Source organism: Scomber japonicus, chromosome 2 (genome assembly GCF_027409825.1).
Source record: "Scomber japonicus isolate fScoJap1 chromosome 2, fScoJap1.pri, whole genome shotgun sequence".
Taxonomy (NCBI): domain Eukaryota; kingdom Metazoa; phylum Chordata; class Actinopteri; order Scombriformes; family Scombridae; genus Scomber; species Scomber japonicus.
The window spans coordinates 31,733,527-31,751,593 of record NC_070579.1 but is presented as its reverse complement, the minus strand read 5'-3'; the positions used below and the strand labels follow the sequence as shown (position 1 = coordinate 31,751,593).

Genomic DNA, 18,067 nt, shown 5'->3' with positions numbered 1-18,067 from the left:
AGACCTGGTGATGCATTCATGTACTCATTTCGAGACGCAGTTTACTAACTTTCGTCGTGAACAAACTGTATCTCGTATGAGTGCTGTGTGTATAATAATGTCATTTAAGCTCCATTCTCTCCATTGCTAAAACTTCTCATGGGGGTTTGATCAAGGTTATCACTAAAGCCAGGTTCATTTTTAAGGACATTAATCAGGTTTAAAAAAAATTGAGGCTAACCATTAAACTCATCCAAACTAGCCTTGTCATACTTACAGTGCATTTCAGAACTGCATTTTCCACATGTTATAGAGTAAACTATTCCTGCATTGTCTTGGCTTTGTGCTCAGGGTTATTGTCCTGTTGGAAGGTGAACCTTTGGCCTAATCTGAGGTCCTGTGTCATGTCAGGTGTGTGCCTTTCTAAGATGTAGAAACATCTCAGATATGATCAAGAGAAATGGAAGACACCTGAACTGAATTGTAAGTATAAAAGCTTCTGAACTATGTGGTTTTAGTTTCTCCTTATTAATAAGTTTGCAATAAAATTCTAAAATTCTGTTTTTGCTTTGTGGTTATGTGGTATTGAGTGTAGACTGATGAGGGGAAAATTAATCTAAGTTATTTTAGCATGGCTGCAACATTACAAAAGGTGAAAGAAGCGAAGAGGCCTTGATATTTTCTGAATGCTCTGTATGAGATCATTTAAGGCATAGCTGCAGCCCAGGCTTAACCAGTGTTTCAATCAGCCAGACTGAAACATGTAAAGCTGATAATTTTCACTGCTTGGATGTCATGTCAATAAAATGCAAAAAAAAAAAAAATGCAATAGACATTCAAAAATCCTTTTATTGAAAGTAAAAAAAACACAATGTCATCATATATTTAAACATTTCAACCACATGGAAACTGTTTTGTCACTTTTGCACACCAAAGATCCAACTGACAGAGACTTAAATTCGAGAAAATGCTAATTAATTTTCAACAGTCATGACACAGAAATAATCTTCACACTCACGCTGCACTTGAACCTAACATGAGGTACAAGCAGTTGAAACAAACTGAGTGAAAGGTAAAGTAGTAGAGGTCATCTTTACATAAGTCAAACTCTGGTCACCATATAGTTTGATTCTTGGCCTGTTTTCTCAGTATGTGTTTTAATATTTCATTCATCATATTATATGTTCATTACATGTTTTACCTGCAGGCACTACAATGTTCTTTTTACATCATTTTTGCTTTATGATGTATTGAGGAATTCTGAATTTGGTGTCTCAGACTGTGTTTTCAAGTCATATAACAGCTGAAAACAGGCTTTAATTAGTCTTATCACTTTAGCTCTTAGGTGGCTTTAAAGAACAATTTAAACCCTCTGGGCTCAGCCAGACTTTTCACAAAGCCCCCTTTACCTAACCTTCTTTATGAAACACCTCTCTACTATTCTCAGGTGTTTTGGCAGGGAAGATTAGAGTGTAGGGTGTCCCAGGTGGAGTAAATGGCAGGAAATAAAAATGGCAGTCCACACAAAAACAGTTTTTTTGTTGTTGATCCAAAAACAACATCAAATGGATATATTGTTAATATGATTTATATAATAATAACAGTGCCTCACATACCCTGTAAGTTTGTGCCAAATGTTTGAAGCATATAGGGGCTCAAGGCAGCTTAGCCACATGTGTGAGTACATCTGGAATCAATCAGCTGACCAGCACGGCCTGCCAATTCTAGCTATCGATTGCAGCAATGATAGGCAGACTTCGTTAGTCACAGTTCAGATGACGTACAGTGACTGCTCTTTGGGATCAAAAAACTCATTTTGATCCACATGTTTCACTCTGATTTAACAGATAATAGGTGAGAAAGCACACAGTCCCTTTATACTCACTTACAGTAACACCCAAAGTACAAAATGAACAAAAATGACACCCCAAAAATGTAAACATCTTTGACATATTTCTATTCACTGCTGTTACATCTTCTTTTTAACTTGTACAGTATCTGTGCTTATGAACTCTGATACCTCAAGATGTACAGCACCTTAATATTATTGCTTACGACATAGTGTTTGAATATCAAAGCAAACAGGACAGATTGTACAATGTAGCTGCATTAGAAAACTGTAACCCCACTATTTATTGCAGTCCCTGGTTTAGTTTGATAGTTAAGAAAATATATATTGTTCTCTCTGGCTCTTTGAGTAATAATTGATTAACTACAACGACTACACAGCCCAGTAAGGCAAAAATAAAACAAAGCATATAAAAATAAAGCTAAGAGTGATTGAAAGCTGCACAGAACAGGATGAGCAGCCCTCTCTCACTATAGACATTATAAAATAGTGTTATTCTTTTAACAACCTCACCAGTAAGTCGCTGCTTATGATTCCAGCGACAAGAATGACGACCATGACTAACAACGCCAGGCCACGCCGTAAAACCAGCTGTGGCACTGACAGCACATCCCCCACAGTAGTAGTAGTAGTAGTAGTAGTAGTAGTGGATTGTAGTTGACTGTGGCCTGGATCATGCTCTTCTAGGTCTGTGCCCCCCTCCTCAGCACTCACACAGCTGGATGTAGTTGTGGTGACCGAGGCCTGCTTCTGATTCAAGTCTACAGTAGATGTTTGAGATGGAATATTTGGTATTAACACAAAAGTCAAAAACAAAGATTCAAAGCAGCTTTCATGATAATACAGAAAGAGTAGACAGCGAGGGTGGTGCCTGTACCCACCTGTTTGCTCCAACTCTTTCTCTTTTTCTTCTGCATTCTGGACTCCTGCTCTCACAATAGCCTGATCAGAAACATTGAAAACAGTTCCTGTAAAATAATTACTTAATAGAATTGTATTGTTCTAAGAGTGAAAGTACTCACCTCTTCAACTGCCTTTTTCCAGTCAAGTTTGTACAAAAATATGATAAAAACAATACACTGCAGTGTCACACAAATGACAAGTCCTGTCCACAGCCCTGTTACAAAGACAAGAGTGGAGATTAAACAGCTTCCCTAAATGTTAATTGACAAACAGAAGGCATGGAACATAGTATGAATATGAATACTTTTATCTTACCCACAATGCCCATGTTTGCTGCAAACATCAGGGACACACCAGTAGGTAAACCAATGATGTAGAATCCCACCAGGTTACACAGAGCACCAAACAATGGTTTCCCTGCTCCTCTAAGAACACCTGAAGCTACTCCCTGTGGGTATTTAGTCAAATCGCAACACATCACAACAAAACATGTCTAGAAAAGCTTTGCTGTGCATCAAAATGTTAATTGAGCTGTTTCTTACCGAAGTGGCGTCGGCAATATGCAAGAAACCTAATAGAGGCATGACCTCACCAACCCTCTGAAGAATGTCTCTAGAGGAGAGGCAGACAAAAGATGCTTGTTAAATGTACAAGAACATACTGACAGTTACTGAAATGTTAGATGAAAATACACGAAGAAACCGCTAAAACCACAATTTTCTAATGTTTTTATTTAAAATGAGAATAACTGTGCTTAATTTATTCAATCAGATAGTAAAAAAAAAAAAAAAAAAGAAAATTAATCACATCTGTCTGAAATACAGCATCACCAACAATGAGCTGAAAGATCTGTTAAACATACAGTAACTGAAGGCTCATTAAACAATTACAGTTCAGCATGACTCAGCATGAAAATGAGACACTTGGTTAATATGGAAAACCAAGCCTGCTATATTTGAACGACAGATACAAACAAATGTTTTTCGTGTCTGTTGGTGCATGAAAGTGAAGGTTATTGTGTCAAAGGCTTTACTCACTGCTCTGTGGTGAAAATGTATCCAATGACATTTCTGCTGATGCTTAGACTGGCTCCAACAACACATGCGACTGTGACTGTGTTGGAACACAAGAAGCAAAAAACAGCATGTGTTGTTGATGTAGTTTAATCATGCAGTATTTTCAGAAGTATATGTATTGAAATAACCAAGGGAGAAAAAAAGAACACAATAATTTTAGTTTGTTTGTATATATTACTAGGCTTTACGCCAATCTGATCGGCTATATCATATCGGCCGATATTTAGCATTTTATGCAATGTGTGAGATCAGCTGTAATGTCTTAATTCACCGATCCGATCAATGTCATCATGTTGAAACTTTTTGCAGATGCTCCTTTTGCATAGATTGCAGATGGCTTGTGTTTTATCTGTCTCATTTACGCCGAAGAAGTTCCACACCACCGCCATGTTTGTTTGAATCCGACAGTTAGTTTTGAGTCCTGTCACAATGTGACGGACAATAAAGTTTTTTGAATCTTGAATCATTAGCTGTTGGATTCAAACAAACATGTGGGTGTTGTGGGCAGACAGATAAAACACAAGCTATTTGCAATCTGTGCAACACTAAAGAACCTCGTTGTGAAGCATCTGCAAAATGTTTCAACACCATAAATGTACCTGGATAGGAACATGAGGAGGAGCATGCAGAGTTTAAGAAACAGAGCGTGTAAAGCTTATATATTACTACTACTTGACCCGAGTGGAGGATGTATTGTCACTACTTTTCTGACTCTGTAGATATACTGCAAGATGCAGATACTGTATGCATTGGCTCTTACATGTACATATGATGGGAACTTTGCAGGACAGCTTGGCCTGCTCTACGTTTCCTGCACCAAGAGCATTCCCAACGCGTACTGTGGCAGCAACTGTGAATCCTAGTGGGGCCTGTGGATGATAAATTAATTATATATAAGTGAATAATATGGAAATACTTTTTTAAAAAGTTAGTTGTTTATATTTCAAAAAACTAAAACTGACTGCTTTGAATGGCATCTACACTTGCCATTCAAATCTACACAGATAGGAAAAAGTGAAGAGGAGTTACCATGTAAGCTATAGTGCTCAGCTGGTACACTATGGCCTGAGCGCCCAGCTCAACCTCGCTTATCAGACCAGCCAGAAATCCTCCTATTTCGAACGTCCACCACGCCAGACAAATCATAAACATGCTGGGAATGGCCAGTCTCACAAAGTCACCCCATTCGTGCAGACAGTCAATTGACCAGCCTACAGGTCAAAGGTTTGTAGTTGAAGAGTATAAATGCATCAACAGTTACACACTGGAATGTTCATAAAAGATAATCAATTAACAAGTTGTAAGAGACATGAATGGTGAAACAAGATGAAAATACTGGATGGAACATGAAAACTTACTGCAAAAACCCATTTATATTTTCACTGATGTTGTTAAAACTGTCCATAAAAAGGAGAAAGGAACTGACCTCCCCAAGTGGCTTTGTGCAGACCCCTCCAGTAGATGTAAATGAATAATAACAAAGCCAGCGAATACTGTGAGATAGCATTGGCTAGTGCAGATCCACTTCAATAGGATCACGAAGAACCAGAAAGAAAAGACAGAAAAAACTGTTAAAAGCAGTTATTTGTTGACAAAAATCCACATTGTGCTTACTGCTGTTAATGACGATGTGCACTTTATATTAATTTTGTATTATGCTGGAGTAAGAATAATGTAAGTAAGAAGCATGTTAGTGTGTCAACATGTGTTCAACTTGAGGGAAACACAACAAATACTTTAGTGAGCTGAGAGTGGCATTAAGTAGACAACACAAGTTATTCTGTCCATGATCTTTAATGTTAGACGTTAGACATTTTCCCCTTTTGGTGGTGTAACAGTGGATCAAAAGTCAGAGGTCCTTTAGGCGTCCTTCTCTACCAACTTTCATGGCAACCCAATAATTTGGACATTTCCCTCCAAACAGACGGATATACAGACTGTTTGATGCTACAGCTTAACTCCAATACTATCACTTAAATCATACATTTTCACATTGATTACTGTGCTGCCTCTAAGGCATTTTTTAATTCTTACAAATTTCTCCTTTGAATAATTATTTGTGCTTGTTTCAGTTAAAACGATGTATTGACATCTTCTCTTAAGTTTAACTTGTCTTTAAGAAAGACTTATTTTGATATTTGATTACTGATGACTTCACATCCTGTCAAGTCACTTCCTGATAGCTCATTTCCTGTCTATGTGCACTCCCTGGTTGTTCAGAAAAGCATGGCAGACATCTTATGCATGCTCTGAATTTAATCTGTCTCTGTCTGCTAAAAAGCATCATAGAAGCAATGCCGTAAGTTCATTTATTTAATGTTAAGGATGTTAAAAAGAGATAAATGGTAATGTTTTGATAAAAAGTAGATTTGATAAGTGGTTAAAAATGAGTTTATTTACATTTATTTACAAGCTAAGAAACATGCTAGTTGTAACTGCCCACATGTTAGTTCATTTAATTCTCATTTATTTATTTATTTCTTAGTTCCTACCTGCGTTTCAGTTGAGGCGGACGCATTGTTTTGTATTTGTTTCTACACGGTACCACTTTAGTGACACACCACCTGGCAGGGCATGGCAGGGAAAACCACACGGTTGGTTGTCTCCACACTCGGTAAAGTTGATATGAGTTGAGTTACGACATTAAATGTAAATAAAGAAGACAAAGACAGAAGAAAGGACAAGATTCAGCCCCTTTGGTAGTGTGCAGCCTACAAGGTGTGTTTTATTGGTGTATATGTGTAATATTATTAAGCTGCAAGCTCTGAATTAGCGCATGTATTTACCAGATTGTTTGTTTACTTTCATCTTCTTTAGTTCTCACGGGTTGGTCGGTGACTAAAATTAAACCCTGTTTTGAAACGAGCTCGGGTCTCATGCTTTACTACCGAGAGGAGATACACTAGTAGACATTTTAACTTCTACTTAAAGTGCATACAGTGATGTAAATCTATGTTTATGGTCGTGCAATGTCATATTTAGTTAAAAACACGGATACTGAATATTTTGTATGGTTTGTTCACAGTTTTCACCAGCATGTTAATGAAGAGGTGTGACAGTAAATGGTTGACCTTACTACGACTCTGTCTTCATTGGCGATGGTTTAACTTGGTGTTTAGTCAGAGTTTTGACACACTGCACGAGAACACTACAGTGAAAAGGCACCATTTGATGTTTTGAAGTAGTCAAGATGGCCACGAGCAACAAGTCATCTGTATCTAGTGCTAAGAGCAGCAAGACATAGGCATCAGCGGCAAGCGTGGCTCGTGCTAGAGCTAAAGCAGAAGCTGCCAAGGTGAGAGCATCATATGCTAGCCAAGAGGCTAAACTGAAATTGGAAAAGGCTGCCAGAGAAGCAGAAAGGATAACAAAAGATGCTCAAAATCAGTTGGAAGTCACTAGGATAGACACAGAGCTGGAAGTGCTAACGCTACATCGAGAAGCAGATGCAGCTATGGTAGAGGCACAAGTGTGGGAAGATGCTGCAGAAATGCATGATGTAATGGAAAATATAAAATCTGAATCAGAAGAGATTAGACTGCAACGCACCAGTGATTATGTTGAATCTCAAATTCAGTTTCAGAATCAGTCTCCCTCCCCAATCTTACTGGTTCCCCCTGTCGAACCCTCAGTAAATGCGGGTTCACGAGACAGCTTCAAGACATCACGACCAACTGTGCACATTACAGGATCACAACCTACCAACAACAAGCCCAAGACTGGAAAAGGTAACGAAACTCAACTACCTGCACCAAACCTACCTCAGTCAACCAGACTTGAGTCAAAGTTTAAGGCAGAAGGGGAAAACCCCTTCATGAACGTACCTAAGTACCATACTCCCCAAGGTATGCCTCCGGCTGGAACATCCGTTTTCCCAGATCCATTTGCACAATATTTAGCACGGCGAGATCTGGTTACGTCAGGACTGTACCAATTTGACGATAAGCCAGGCAGTCCTCATTCACCAATGCAGTGGCTGAAGTTGATGACCAAATGGCTAGGCAAAGAGTCCAGCGAACAGGTGAGACGCATACGTTCAGTGCATGTAAACAATCCCAACCGAGCCTTAGACAAAGCATGGGAGAGACTGCGTGACTGCTATGCCGCTCCTGAAATAATTGAACAGTTTTCCTAAGATTTCAGCCAAGGATCACACTAAATTACATGAACTTGGAGATCTGCTCATGGAGATACGAGGCGCCAAGGAGGAGGGATATCTCATGGGCTTATCGTATCTAGATACCTCTCGTGGAATTGGACCAATTGTGGAAAAGCTTCCTTATGGGCTTCAGGAGAAGTGGGTGTCATCTGGGTCATGGTACAAAGAGGACAACCATGGTCGATTCCCTCCGTTTGATTATTTTTGTGACTTTGTGTGCTATGAGGCAAAGAAGCGTAACGACCCTAGCTTCATTCATCAAAGCAGCAATGCAACACCCGCAAAACCAGAAAAATCCACTGTGAGGAATTTCAACAACAAACCCATCACAGTACACAAAACCGATGTTTCTAAAACCAATAATGACCCTAACAAGAACTGCCCACTACACCTCAAACCGCATCCACTTAAAAGATGCAGGACATTCAGAAACAAATCCCTTGGAGACAGGAAGGCCTTTCTAAAAGAGAAGGGTATATGTTTCAAGTGCTGTTCTTCAACCACTCACCTCGCCAAAGACTGCAAGTTTTTTGTGAAGTGCTTTGAATGTGACAGCACCAATCATGATGCAGCCATGCATCCCGGCCCATCACCTCAATCTGTCACGGCTTCTCCACCACCACAAGACAATGGCGGGGAGAGAGAAGATAATGTGACCGATATTACAACAAGCTGCACTGAAGTTTGTGGTCTAGGTCAATGGGGTCGCTCATGCTCTAAGATCGGCCTCACAAAGATCTATCCCAAGGGTTTTAAGAACAAAGCTATCAAAGCCTATGTAATTCTTGACGACCAGAGCAATCGGTCCTTAGCCAGACCAGAATTTTTTGAACTGTTCGGCGTGGAGAGTACACCGTTCTCGTACCAACTGAGAACATGCTCTGGCATCATAGAAACATATGGCAAGTAAGCAGAAGGATTCCAGATCGAATCATTGGATGGCAACGTTCTCATCTCTCTTCCATCACTCCTTGAATGTCTTGAGATCCCGAACAATTGGGCAGAGATCCCAACACCCAGCGCAGTTTTGCACCAGCTTCATCTTCATCACATTGCCAGACATATTCCAGAACTGGACCCAGAAGCAGAAATACTTCTGCTACTTGGAAGAGATGTGCTCAGAGCACACAAGGTCAGACAACAGGTAAATGGACCACATGATGCTCCCTTTGCCCAACGTCTGGATCTGGGCTGGGTAGTGATAGGAGAGGTGTGCTTGGGTAACGTACATAAGCCGACAGTTAACTCATACAAGACACATGTGCTGGATAGCGGCCGCCACTCCATTTATCAAACTTGTACGAGCTTTATGCACATCAAGGAAACTCCACCAAGCTTTAACAGGCCTGGCAAATCACCAGAGAGGTTGCTGGGAAGGACAGTGTTCAGCCAGAATGAGCTTGACAATAAGCCTGCTCCATCAATAGAAGACATCCTCTTCCTAAAAATAATGGACACAAGTGTCTACAGAGATGACGCCAACAATTGGGTTGCCCCCTTACCGTTCAAAGAGCCACGTCAGCGCTTGCCAAATAACAGAGGGCTGGCGGTCAAGCGGTTTGCATCTCTGCAACGAAACTTCAAGAGGAAACCTGAGATGCAGGACCAGTATGTATCATTTATGGAGAAGATCTTCACTAATGGTCATGCAGAGGTAGCACCGCCACTGGACCAAGACGAAGAGTGCTGGTATCTCCCGTCATTTGGGGTATATCACCCACAAAAGCCCAACCAAATCAGAGTAGTTTTTGATTCCAGTGCCCAGTACTCTGGTGTCTCTCTTAATGACACACTTCTCATGGGCCCTGACCTTAATAACTCTCTCCTTGGAGTCCTCCTACGCTTCTGGAAGGAGAGAGTTGCAATCCTGGCGGACATCCAGGAGATGTTCCACTGCTTTTTGGTGCAAGAAAACCACCGCAACTTCCTCCGATTTTTGTGGCACCAGGACAATGACGTCAGTAAGCCAGTTATCGAGTACCAGATGAAGGTCCACGTTTTTGGCAATGCCCCATCTCCTGCTTTTGCCATCTATGGACTGCGAAGAGCCATTGAAGAAGGTGCCCAGAAGCATGGTGCTGACACAGTGAAGTTTGTCAAAAGGCACTTTTATGTGGATGACGGCTTGATGTCTTTGCCGTCAGAGATAGAGGCTGTTGACCTACTCCAGTGTACTCAAGCCTCACTCGCTGAGTCAAACCTCCGCTTGCACAAATTTGTGTCAAACTGTCAGGCAGTGACTGAAGCCTTCCCGCCAGAGGATTGTGTTCCAGTCATCAAAGACCTAGATTTCAATGGAAAAACAACACCCACACAGCGGAGCTTAGGCTTACTCTGGGAGATCACGTCAGACACATTTACCTACACGACATCAACTGCTAGTAAACCATTTACTAGACGTGGAGTCCTCTCTACTGTCAACAGTGTCTTTGACCCCCTAGGTCTGCTGGCACCTGTCACAATCCAGGGAAGAGCCCTTCTCAGGGAACTGACCTCTCAACCATCTGAATGGGATGCTCCCCTTCCAGAAGACAAGCTGAAGAAATGGGAAGTGTGGAGAGATTCTCTCCAAGACTTAAAACAGCTTCATGTGCCTCGCACATACACACAAACCTCACTTCGCAAAGCAGTGCACACAGAATTGTGTGTATTCTCAGATGCCTCAACCATGGCTGTTGGTGCTGTGGCTTATTTGAAAGTAGTTCAGGAAGAAAGGAAGGTCGAAGTAGGGTTTGTTATGGGCAAGGCCAAGCTGGCACCCCAATCTGAGCCTACCATCCCACGGCTCGAGCTCTGCTCTGCTGTTCTTGCCGTGGAGATGGCAGATCTCATCAGAGAAGAACTAGATCTTAAGTTGGACTCTATCAGGTTTTATACGGACAGTAAAGTGGTGCTCGGGTACATCTGTAATGAGACAAAAGGTTTCTATACATATGTCCACAATAGAGTACAACGTATCCGTCAATCCTCCAAACCAGAACAATCGCATTATGTACGCACAGATGAAAACCCAGCAGACCACGCCTCGAGATCCTTACCTTCGTCCCACCTTGGACTGAGTTCTTGGTTCACTGGACCCTCATTTCTATGTCAACTATCAGCAGAGGCCACACGAACCACTGAGAAGTTTGAGCTCATTGAACCCGAAAATGACTCAGAAATTCGACCACAGGTGCAGACCTGCACTACTTACCTGGCAGAATGCGTACTGACCTCTGACCGCTTTCAACATTTTTCCACCTTCAACTCTCTAGTGAGAGGAGTGGCATTTCTTATCCACATGGCAAGGTCCTACAAAAATTCAAACCAAAACGGCGCATGCAAAGGATGGCATAGGTGTTACTTGCTACGCACTGTGGATGAAATGGACCAAGCAAAGGATGTTATCCTGAAAGCAGCACAGAGGGCGGCCTTTGCAAAAGAAATGTCAGCCCTTCAAGCTGGCAAAGTGGTGCCCAAAGACAGCCCCTTGCGAAAACTCAGCCCATCCTTGGAGGATGGACTAATTTGTGTCGGAGGCCGACTAAAGCATTCCCACCTTACACCTGCGGAAAAGAACCCTGTAATCTTGTCCAAAGATAGCCACATCTCCCTACTGCTCATACGACATCACCATGAGCAGGTGGAACACCAGGGTCGTCACCTGACCAAGGGAGCAGTCAGGGCGGCAAGACTGTGGATCTTGGGTGGCAAAAGGCTAATCAATTCAGTTCTCCACAAATGCATAACCTGCCGGAAACTGCGTGGGAAGCTGGAAGAGCAACATATGGCTGACCTACCACCTGAACGACTCAAAACTTGCCCTCCTTTGACATATGTGGGGCTTGATGTCTTTGGGCCTTGGTCCATTACTGCCAGACGCAACAGAGGAGGACAAGTAGAGAGCAAGTGATGGGCCATTATGTTCAACTGTCTAAGTTCCAGAGCTGCTCACATTGAAGTGATTGAGTCAATGGATGCATCCAGCTGCATAAACGCTCTCAGGCGCTTCTAAGCACTTAGAGGCCCTGCAAAGATGCTTCAATCTGATTGTGGCACCAACTTTGTTGGAGCTTGCAAGGAGCTGGGGATGGACAAAACGGTGCAGAGGTACCTTAGTGAACAGGAATGCATCTGGGACTTCAACCCGCCACATGCCTCCCACATGGGAGGCTCATGGGAGCGCATGATTGGTGTTGCCAGAAGAATCCTTGATTCAATGTTCTTGCAGCAAAAGATTCGCCTAACCCACAAGGTGCTTTGCACATTGATGGCGGAGGTCACGGCTATCTTGAACGCACGTCCACTCCTACCTGTGTCTGCAGACCCGGAACAACCTTTCATTCTCTCACCGTCGATGCTCCTGACACAGAAATCAGGAGTTCCACCTCCTCCTGGAGACTTTACTGATAAAGACCTTTATTCAAAACAATGGAGACAAGTGCAGGCACTGGCTAACCAGTTTTGGACCCGTTGGAGCAGAGAATACTTACCTTACAACTGACCAAGGCAAAGCCTTTCTGAGGCCAGCGGCAGAAGTTGTCCTACTTCTGCCTAAAGACTGAGATAGAGATTGATGTTATGGACTCCCTTAAGTTTTTAGTGGCCTCATGCAGGCCAGACGGGGAGTGTGCTGCCTCTAAGGCATTCTTTTATTTCTTACAAATTTCTCCTTTGAATAATTATTTGTGCTTGTTTCAGTTAAAACGATGTATTGACATCTTCTCTTAAGTTTAACTTGTCTTTAAGAAAGACTTATTTTGATATTTGATTACTGATGACTTCACATCCTGTCAAGTCACTTCCTGATAGCTCATTTCCTGTCTATGTTCACTCCCTGGTTGCTCAGAAAAATCTTATGCATGCTCTGAACTTAATCTGTCTCTGTCCGCTAAAAAGCATCATAGAAGCAATGTCGTAAGTTCATTTATTTAATGTTAAGGATGTTAAAAAGAGATAAATAGTAATGTTTTGATAAAAAGTAGATTTGATAAGTGGTTAAAAATGAGTTTATTTACATTTATTTACAAGCTAAGAAACATGGTAGTCGACATTTTAACCTCTACTTAAAGTGCACACAGTGATGTAAATCTATGTTTATGGTCGTGCAATGTCATATTTAGTTAAAAACACGGATACTGAATATTTTGTATGGTTTGTTCACAGATTTCACCAGCATGTTAATGAAGAGGTGAAACAGTAAATGGTTGACCTTACTACGACTCTGTCTTCATTGGCGATGGTTTAACTTGGTGTTTAGTCAGAGTTTTGACACACTGCACGAGAACACTACAATTACACTTATTAAAGTTTGAAAAATTACTCCTAAAGAATGATTAATTGTAATGGTACAAAAACTTACGCGACACCCAGCTCCAGAGGATAAAGGAAGATGTAGTTGATGAGAGCATTCAGCACATTTCCAACCACTCCAGTTATAACCTGGGGCCACATAATTCCCTGTAAACCAAAAGCACAGGTTAATGTCAGTCTCAATGCTGATGTTAATAACAATGCATCAGTGGACTTGTTTTAAGACACCGCACCTGATTTTGAAGATACTTCCCTTGCAGCTGGTAAATAAAAGTAGCCTGAAGGAAGAAAACAGACACATGTAAAATATGGACACAATAATGACAAAAACATATTTGAAATCTGTATTTGTTCGGGCCACATGACTATACCAGCTATCCTTCATTTCACTTTGTGTTTTTATAAAGCACTTTGTGACTTTTTTGAAAAGTAATTATATATATATATATATATATATATATATATATAGTTATTATTTTTACTGTTGCTATATTAGGCCAATGTTGGAAATGAGTAAGCAAGACTGTGTTATGACAATATAAATCATAATCAGCAATTAGCAGTGTCCCAAAATAATCCCACTTTTATCTTAGATGATTAACCAAATACAACAAATACCCTCTCATTTAAATGTCCAGAAAATGTATTTTTGTGATAGTATATTATATATAATTGTGACAATATAGACAAGACTCAGTATAACTGAACCGAGGTCTCACTACCTGGATACATGCACTCTTGAAGGAAAAAAGAATGCCTCAAACTCACCGGCAAAGCAGGCATAAAGATCTTCACATACAGCTGGGAGAGACTTTATTGTGGAGAAGCAGACAGATAGTGTGTGTGAATGGAATCAAAAACTATTGTTCATATGTAATACATGAAAGCAAAATCAGCACAAGTGAGTTGTACAAGAGCTAAGAGCAACATGATATTGTTTCACCTTATAAGACATGAACGCCCCTGAAAACATGATTTTGGGGGATCTCTAAAATACTGACCATATGCTATTTTTCTACAATCTCAATATATCATGGATCATGTAAAATTAGTCCATTGTGGGCGTATGATTCAAGCAAGAGGGCTATTCATCACTAACTCACTTTAATAATATTACTGGCATGTTATTCATGCCACCACCATCGAAGTGTGTTGGTGCTGTATCATAAACTTCACCTAGTTTAACTGAAAGATATATATATTTTAAACTTTCTTGGTCACTCAGTCTGTGCACCAAATTTTCATTATTCATTTCTCTGTCACGTGGTAGTCAGCATACAGTGATGCCAAAAAAAATCCAAGTCAATTGACCCTGAATACCAGAACCAGTGTGGTCTCCTACTGCAAATTTTAGTGACAACCAACACTTAGCGAACATCTGCTGCTCAGACTGCTGACAGCACAAACACCCACTAGCACCCATGCTGACAGAAGAAGCTGGAAATGGATGTCTATTGATGTCTTATTTGTGCTGATAAACTATAGAATATAGTACATCTCTCTGCAGTTTATACTGTACCATGCATGCATTACTCCTAAGCTGAATATTTGTAGTTACTTATTATCATGCTGCCCTAACAACTGTAAAGACTCTCCAGCTGGTCCAGAATGCAGCGGCACATGTACTGACATAGAAAAGGGGATCATATTTCTCCCATTTTAGTTTCTCTGCAGAGGCCCCCTGTGAAATCCGTGGGAATTTCTCACTTCAAAAGGCCCTTAAAAGGTCAGCCCCCATCTTATCTTAAAGGGAACTATTATGCTTTTCCTTAGTTTCAGACATATACACTGTAATGTCACAATGTTGAATGTTGATGTTAAAAGTGGCCAATGTGTCAAATAATGAGGCAAATGTTTGTAAAAGTAATCCCTGTGAGCAAAAACTACTGGCTTCAGACTGCTGTGAACACTCGATTTCCAGCATTTTTTTCCACTTTCAACCTGAGATGATGTCAGCTTGTGAAAGATTGCTTTATCTGGTAATTTGCTCCACGCACTCCATTCTGCTAACATCATGGGTTTTTTTTCATTGTTTTGAGGGCAGTCACACTGAGCCATGGCTCCATAACTGGCTCCATTTTCACTTCCTGTAAATTCTTCACAATTCAAGCCTTCCAATATTTAGTCATTTAAAAGTTTTTAATTGGAAGTAGGAAATGTTGGGTTTCTGCGTGCGGCAACTTTACACAACTCGATACGTTAATAGAGTTGGCTTATCTGGAGCGTTCACACCACCTACACCGCTGGAACTGACCTGGCGACCTCTGGGCTCTGTTTGATAGCAAGTAGGAGAGGTTCAGTGTGGATGAGGACGGCCCAGCAGGGGAAACAGCCCAGCAGTAGTATAAGAATCCCCCTCTGGAGAATCACACCCACGCGCTTCAAGTTACCGCTCCCATACGTCTACATGAAACAGGTAGACAGATGACAGATAGGAGTTAGAAAACACAAATCATACTACTAAGTAAACATATGAAAGGGGTCAAGAAAACAAACTTGATAGAAAAATGAAGTGTCGAGTTGTTTTTAAGGAGAAAGAACAACCTGTGTTGAGGATACTACCTGAGATATGAGGGTATCACAAGTTGATGATAAACCAGTGCCAATGGAAATACCAGCGATGTAAACCACCTGCAAATGACAAAAAGAACATCAGAATCCATCTGTGCAGAAAAAAAGGAAACATCATTTCTGGACAAACTTGACCAATATATTGCCAAATAGATAAATTTGAAGGAAAGCTTATAGAAAGGCAGTAACAGCAAGTGGCAGTTTAAAGATTCAAACATGTTTCCTTACCGCATTTGCGAGTGATACAGCTGCTAGTTCTGTTTTTCCCATGTGACCACAGTACACTATGCTGATGATACCTATCAGAAACACCATCAGCTGGGAAATGACCTGGAGGAAATAGAAATGACAGTCTGATGATACAGGATATATTAAGTTTGTAGGAAAGCTTATTATTATGTATTTATGTTTGTGCACATACACTCACTGGCCTTTATCAGGTACACCTGTGCAATCTAATGCAATCCAATACAACAGCTCAGCTTTAAATTCTACATTTATGAAGCTTATCCATTTTCAGTTTTTGTTGACACTGTCAAAAAAGCTGATAATTCTACTTCAATGTTTATTACTGAGGTCATACTTAGTGGTGGCGGTGTACTGATGGTATTCCTAATATTTTGCTCCTCTCATGTATGTTAATGTAGTGGACAAAATATTAGGAACACCATTCACTATAATGCACCCTTGTCCATCACCGTCCATCACCCACTATGACCTCAATAATAAACAAAAAGCAGGAATTTATACAGTAGCGGAGCTGTTATATTGGATTGCATTATATTGCACAGGTGTACCTAATAAAGATGCCAGTGAGTGTATGTGTGTGTATAGAGTAGTAGCTGTTGTAACAGTTAATGAGGGTCAAAATGAATAAATAGATTAATTAATTGATATACAAGTAGGTGAAACACAAGTCAACAAAGAAATTGTGCTTTAGACATTGACTGTGTTCAGTATCTGAACAAATGAGAAGAGATGATATAAAGTCCAAATAATGACTTATAGGAGGCAAGCAGTTAATGCAAATGCTGGAATATTGTTTCTCTGTGAGACGTTTTACAAACTGCTTTACAGTTTACAGTTTACAGTTATATACACACACTGCATTACGGTCCATGCGGGACTGTAGATGTCGTTGTTTCTAAGCTCTGCATCTGCATATATTCTACTTGCTGGTAGGTGGACAGTATTAAACACACAAACTGTGATATGTGACAACAGGAAGGCAGCAGAGCAGACTGCTGACCACCAGCCATGCTGTCTGTCCATGTTCAGGGCTTCATCACGTGACTTGTTTTTCCACGTTCATTTTTCTTTGAAGAACGCTTTTTCTAAAAAACTGCTATATTAAAATCATTTTAGAAACCACAAATAAAAGAAAAACGACTTATTTACATTAGACGTAAGTAGTTTATAACTTTCCAGGCGTGTAAAGACAAAGCCAGTCTTACCACTGGAGCAGCTAGTTTGACAATTTGTACCATCTCGTCCCGGTAGAGCCGCGGGATTACACCTCCACCGGAGCAGCGAACACAACAAGCCGCTTCAGGTGTTGGAGGTCCATTCGCTGCTCTGCTGTATTCTGCTGTCGGTGCTGGACGGTCCATACCGAAACGGAGGGTCTGTACAGTAAACAGACAGACTGGGCTAATTTACAGCAAATAAGTGCACTTCTACCTCCGGTACTCGTGTTTCACAGAAAATTAAGCAAAGTAAGTAAACATTTCTGTCACAAGGTGGCCATGCTGTTTCATGCTTCCGTTCACTCCGTCGTAGTGACCTTGTTTTCCAAACACACACGGGATGTGAAACATGCTTCTGTCCGGGGGGCGTCACATTTTGGTGAACCCACCACAGTAGTGTATTTACACAGCAGCGCAGGGTTCATCACCACTGCTCCTGCTCCCCATTTGCTTTAATGACGTCACGCTGATGATGCACAGGTGGGCGCCAAATAATGATGAGACTGTATCATTCAATCTATTCACATATATTGTTTTAATTAAAGATGTCTGTCACCTTTACTTTTTATTGAGTTATTTTTCTTTCGTTTTATGTAAATGAGTATTTCTTCTTAGTATCATTTTATTGGTATACTGAAATGACTGGTTGCTAGTATATTGTTTTGTTTATTCTCTTGTATATTTTGTTCATTAAAGAATAAAAAAGAAAAAAGAAAAAAAGCAAACAAACAAAAACGCCAGTGATGGGATTTCCGGTTCTTTGTAATGGGCC

At 40.8% G+C, this 18,067-nt stretch overlaps 1 protein-coding gene across 1 annotated transcript; it reads right to left on the bottom strand.

The window, feature by feature from the left end:
* Nucleotides 1–801: 801 nt before the first annotated feature.
* On the bottom strand, nt 802–17,602 carry LOC128368413 (multidrug and toxin extrusion protein 1-like). Its single transcript, XM_053329215.1, has 17 exons — nt 17,284–17,602; nt 16,058–16,159; nt 15,821–15,889; nt 15,513–15,661; nt 14,027–14,069; nt 13,492–13,536; nt 13,308–13,405; nt 5,234–5,331; nt 4,837–5,018; nt 4,568–4,676; nt 3,769–3,844; nt 3,274–3,343; nt 3,047–3,179; nt 2,851–2,945; nt 2,710–2,770; nt 1,973–2,589; nt 802–1,852 (listed from the first exon to the last, which is right to left on the bottom strand). Exons 1-16 carry the CDS (start codon nt 17,437–17,439, stop codon nt 2,321–2,323), a joined length of 1,755 nt encoding a protein of 584 aa, XP_053185190.1. The 5' UTR covers nt 17,440–17,602; the 3' UTR covers nt 802–1,852; nt 1,973–2,320.
* Nucleotides 17,603–18,067: the final 465 nt, after the last annotated feature.

Excerpts from the sequence above, each read along its gene's own strand:
- LOC128368413 (XM_053329215.1), bottom strand. The coding sequence starts at position 17,439 with ATGGACCGTCCAGCACCGACAGCAGAATACAGCAGAGCAGCGAATGGA. Across the intron at positions 3,845-4,567 it reads AGTTCCCATCATATGTACAT|TCACAGTCGCATGTGTTGTT; the intron begins GTAAGAGCCAAT and ends GTTCCAACACAG. Across the intron at positions 2,771-2,850 it reads GGAAAAAGGCAGTTGAAGAG|GCTATTGTGAGAGCAGGAGT; the intron begins GTGAGTACTTTC and ends GTTTCTGATCAG.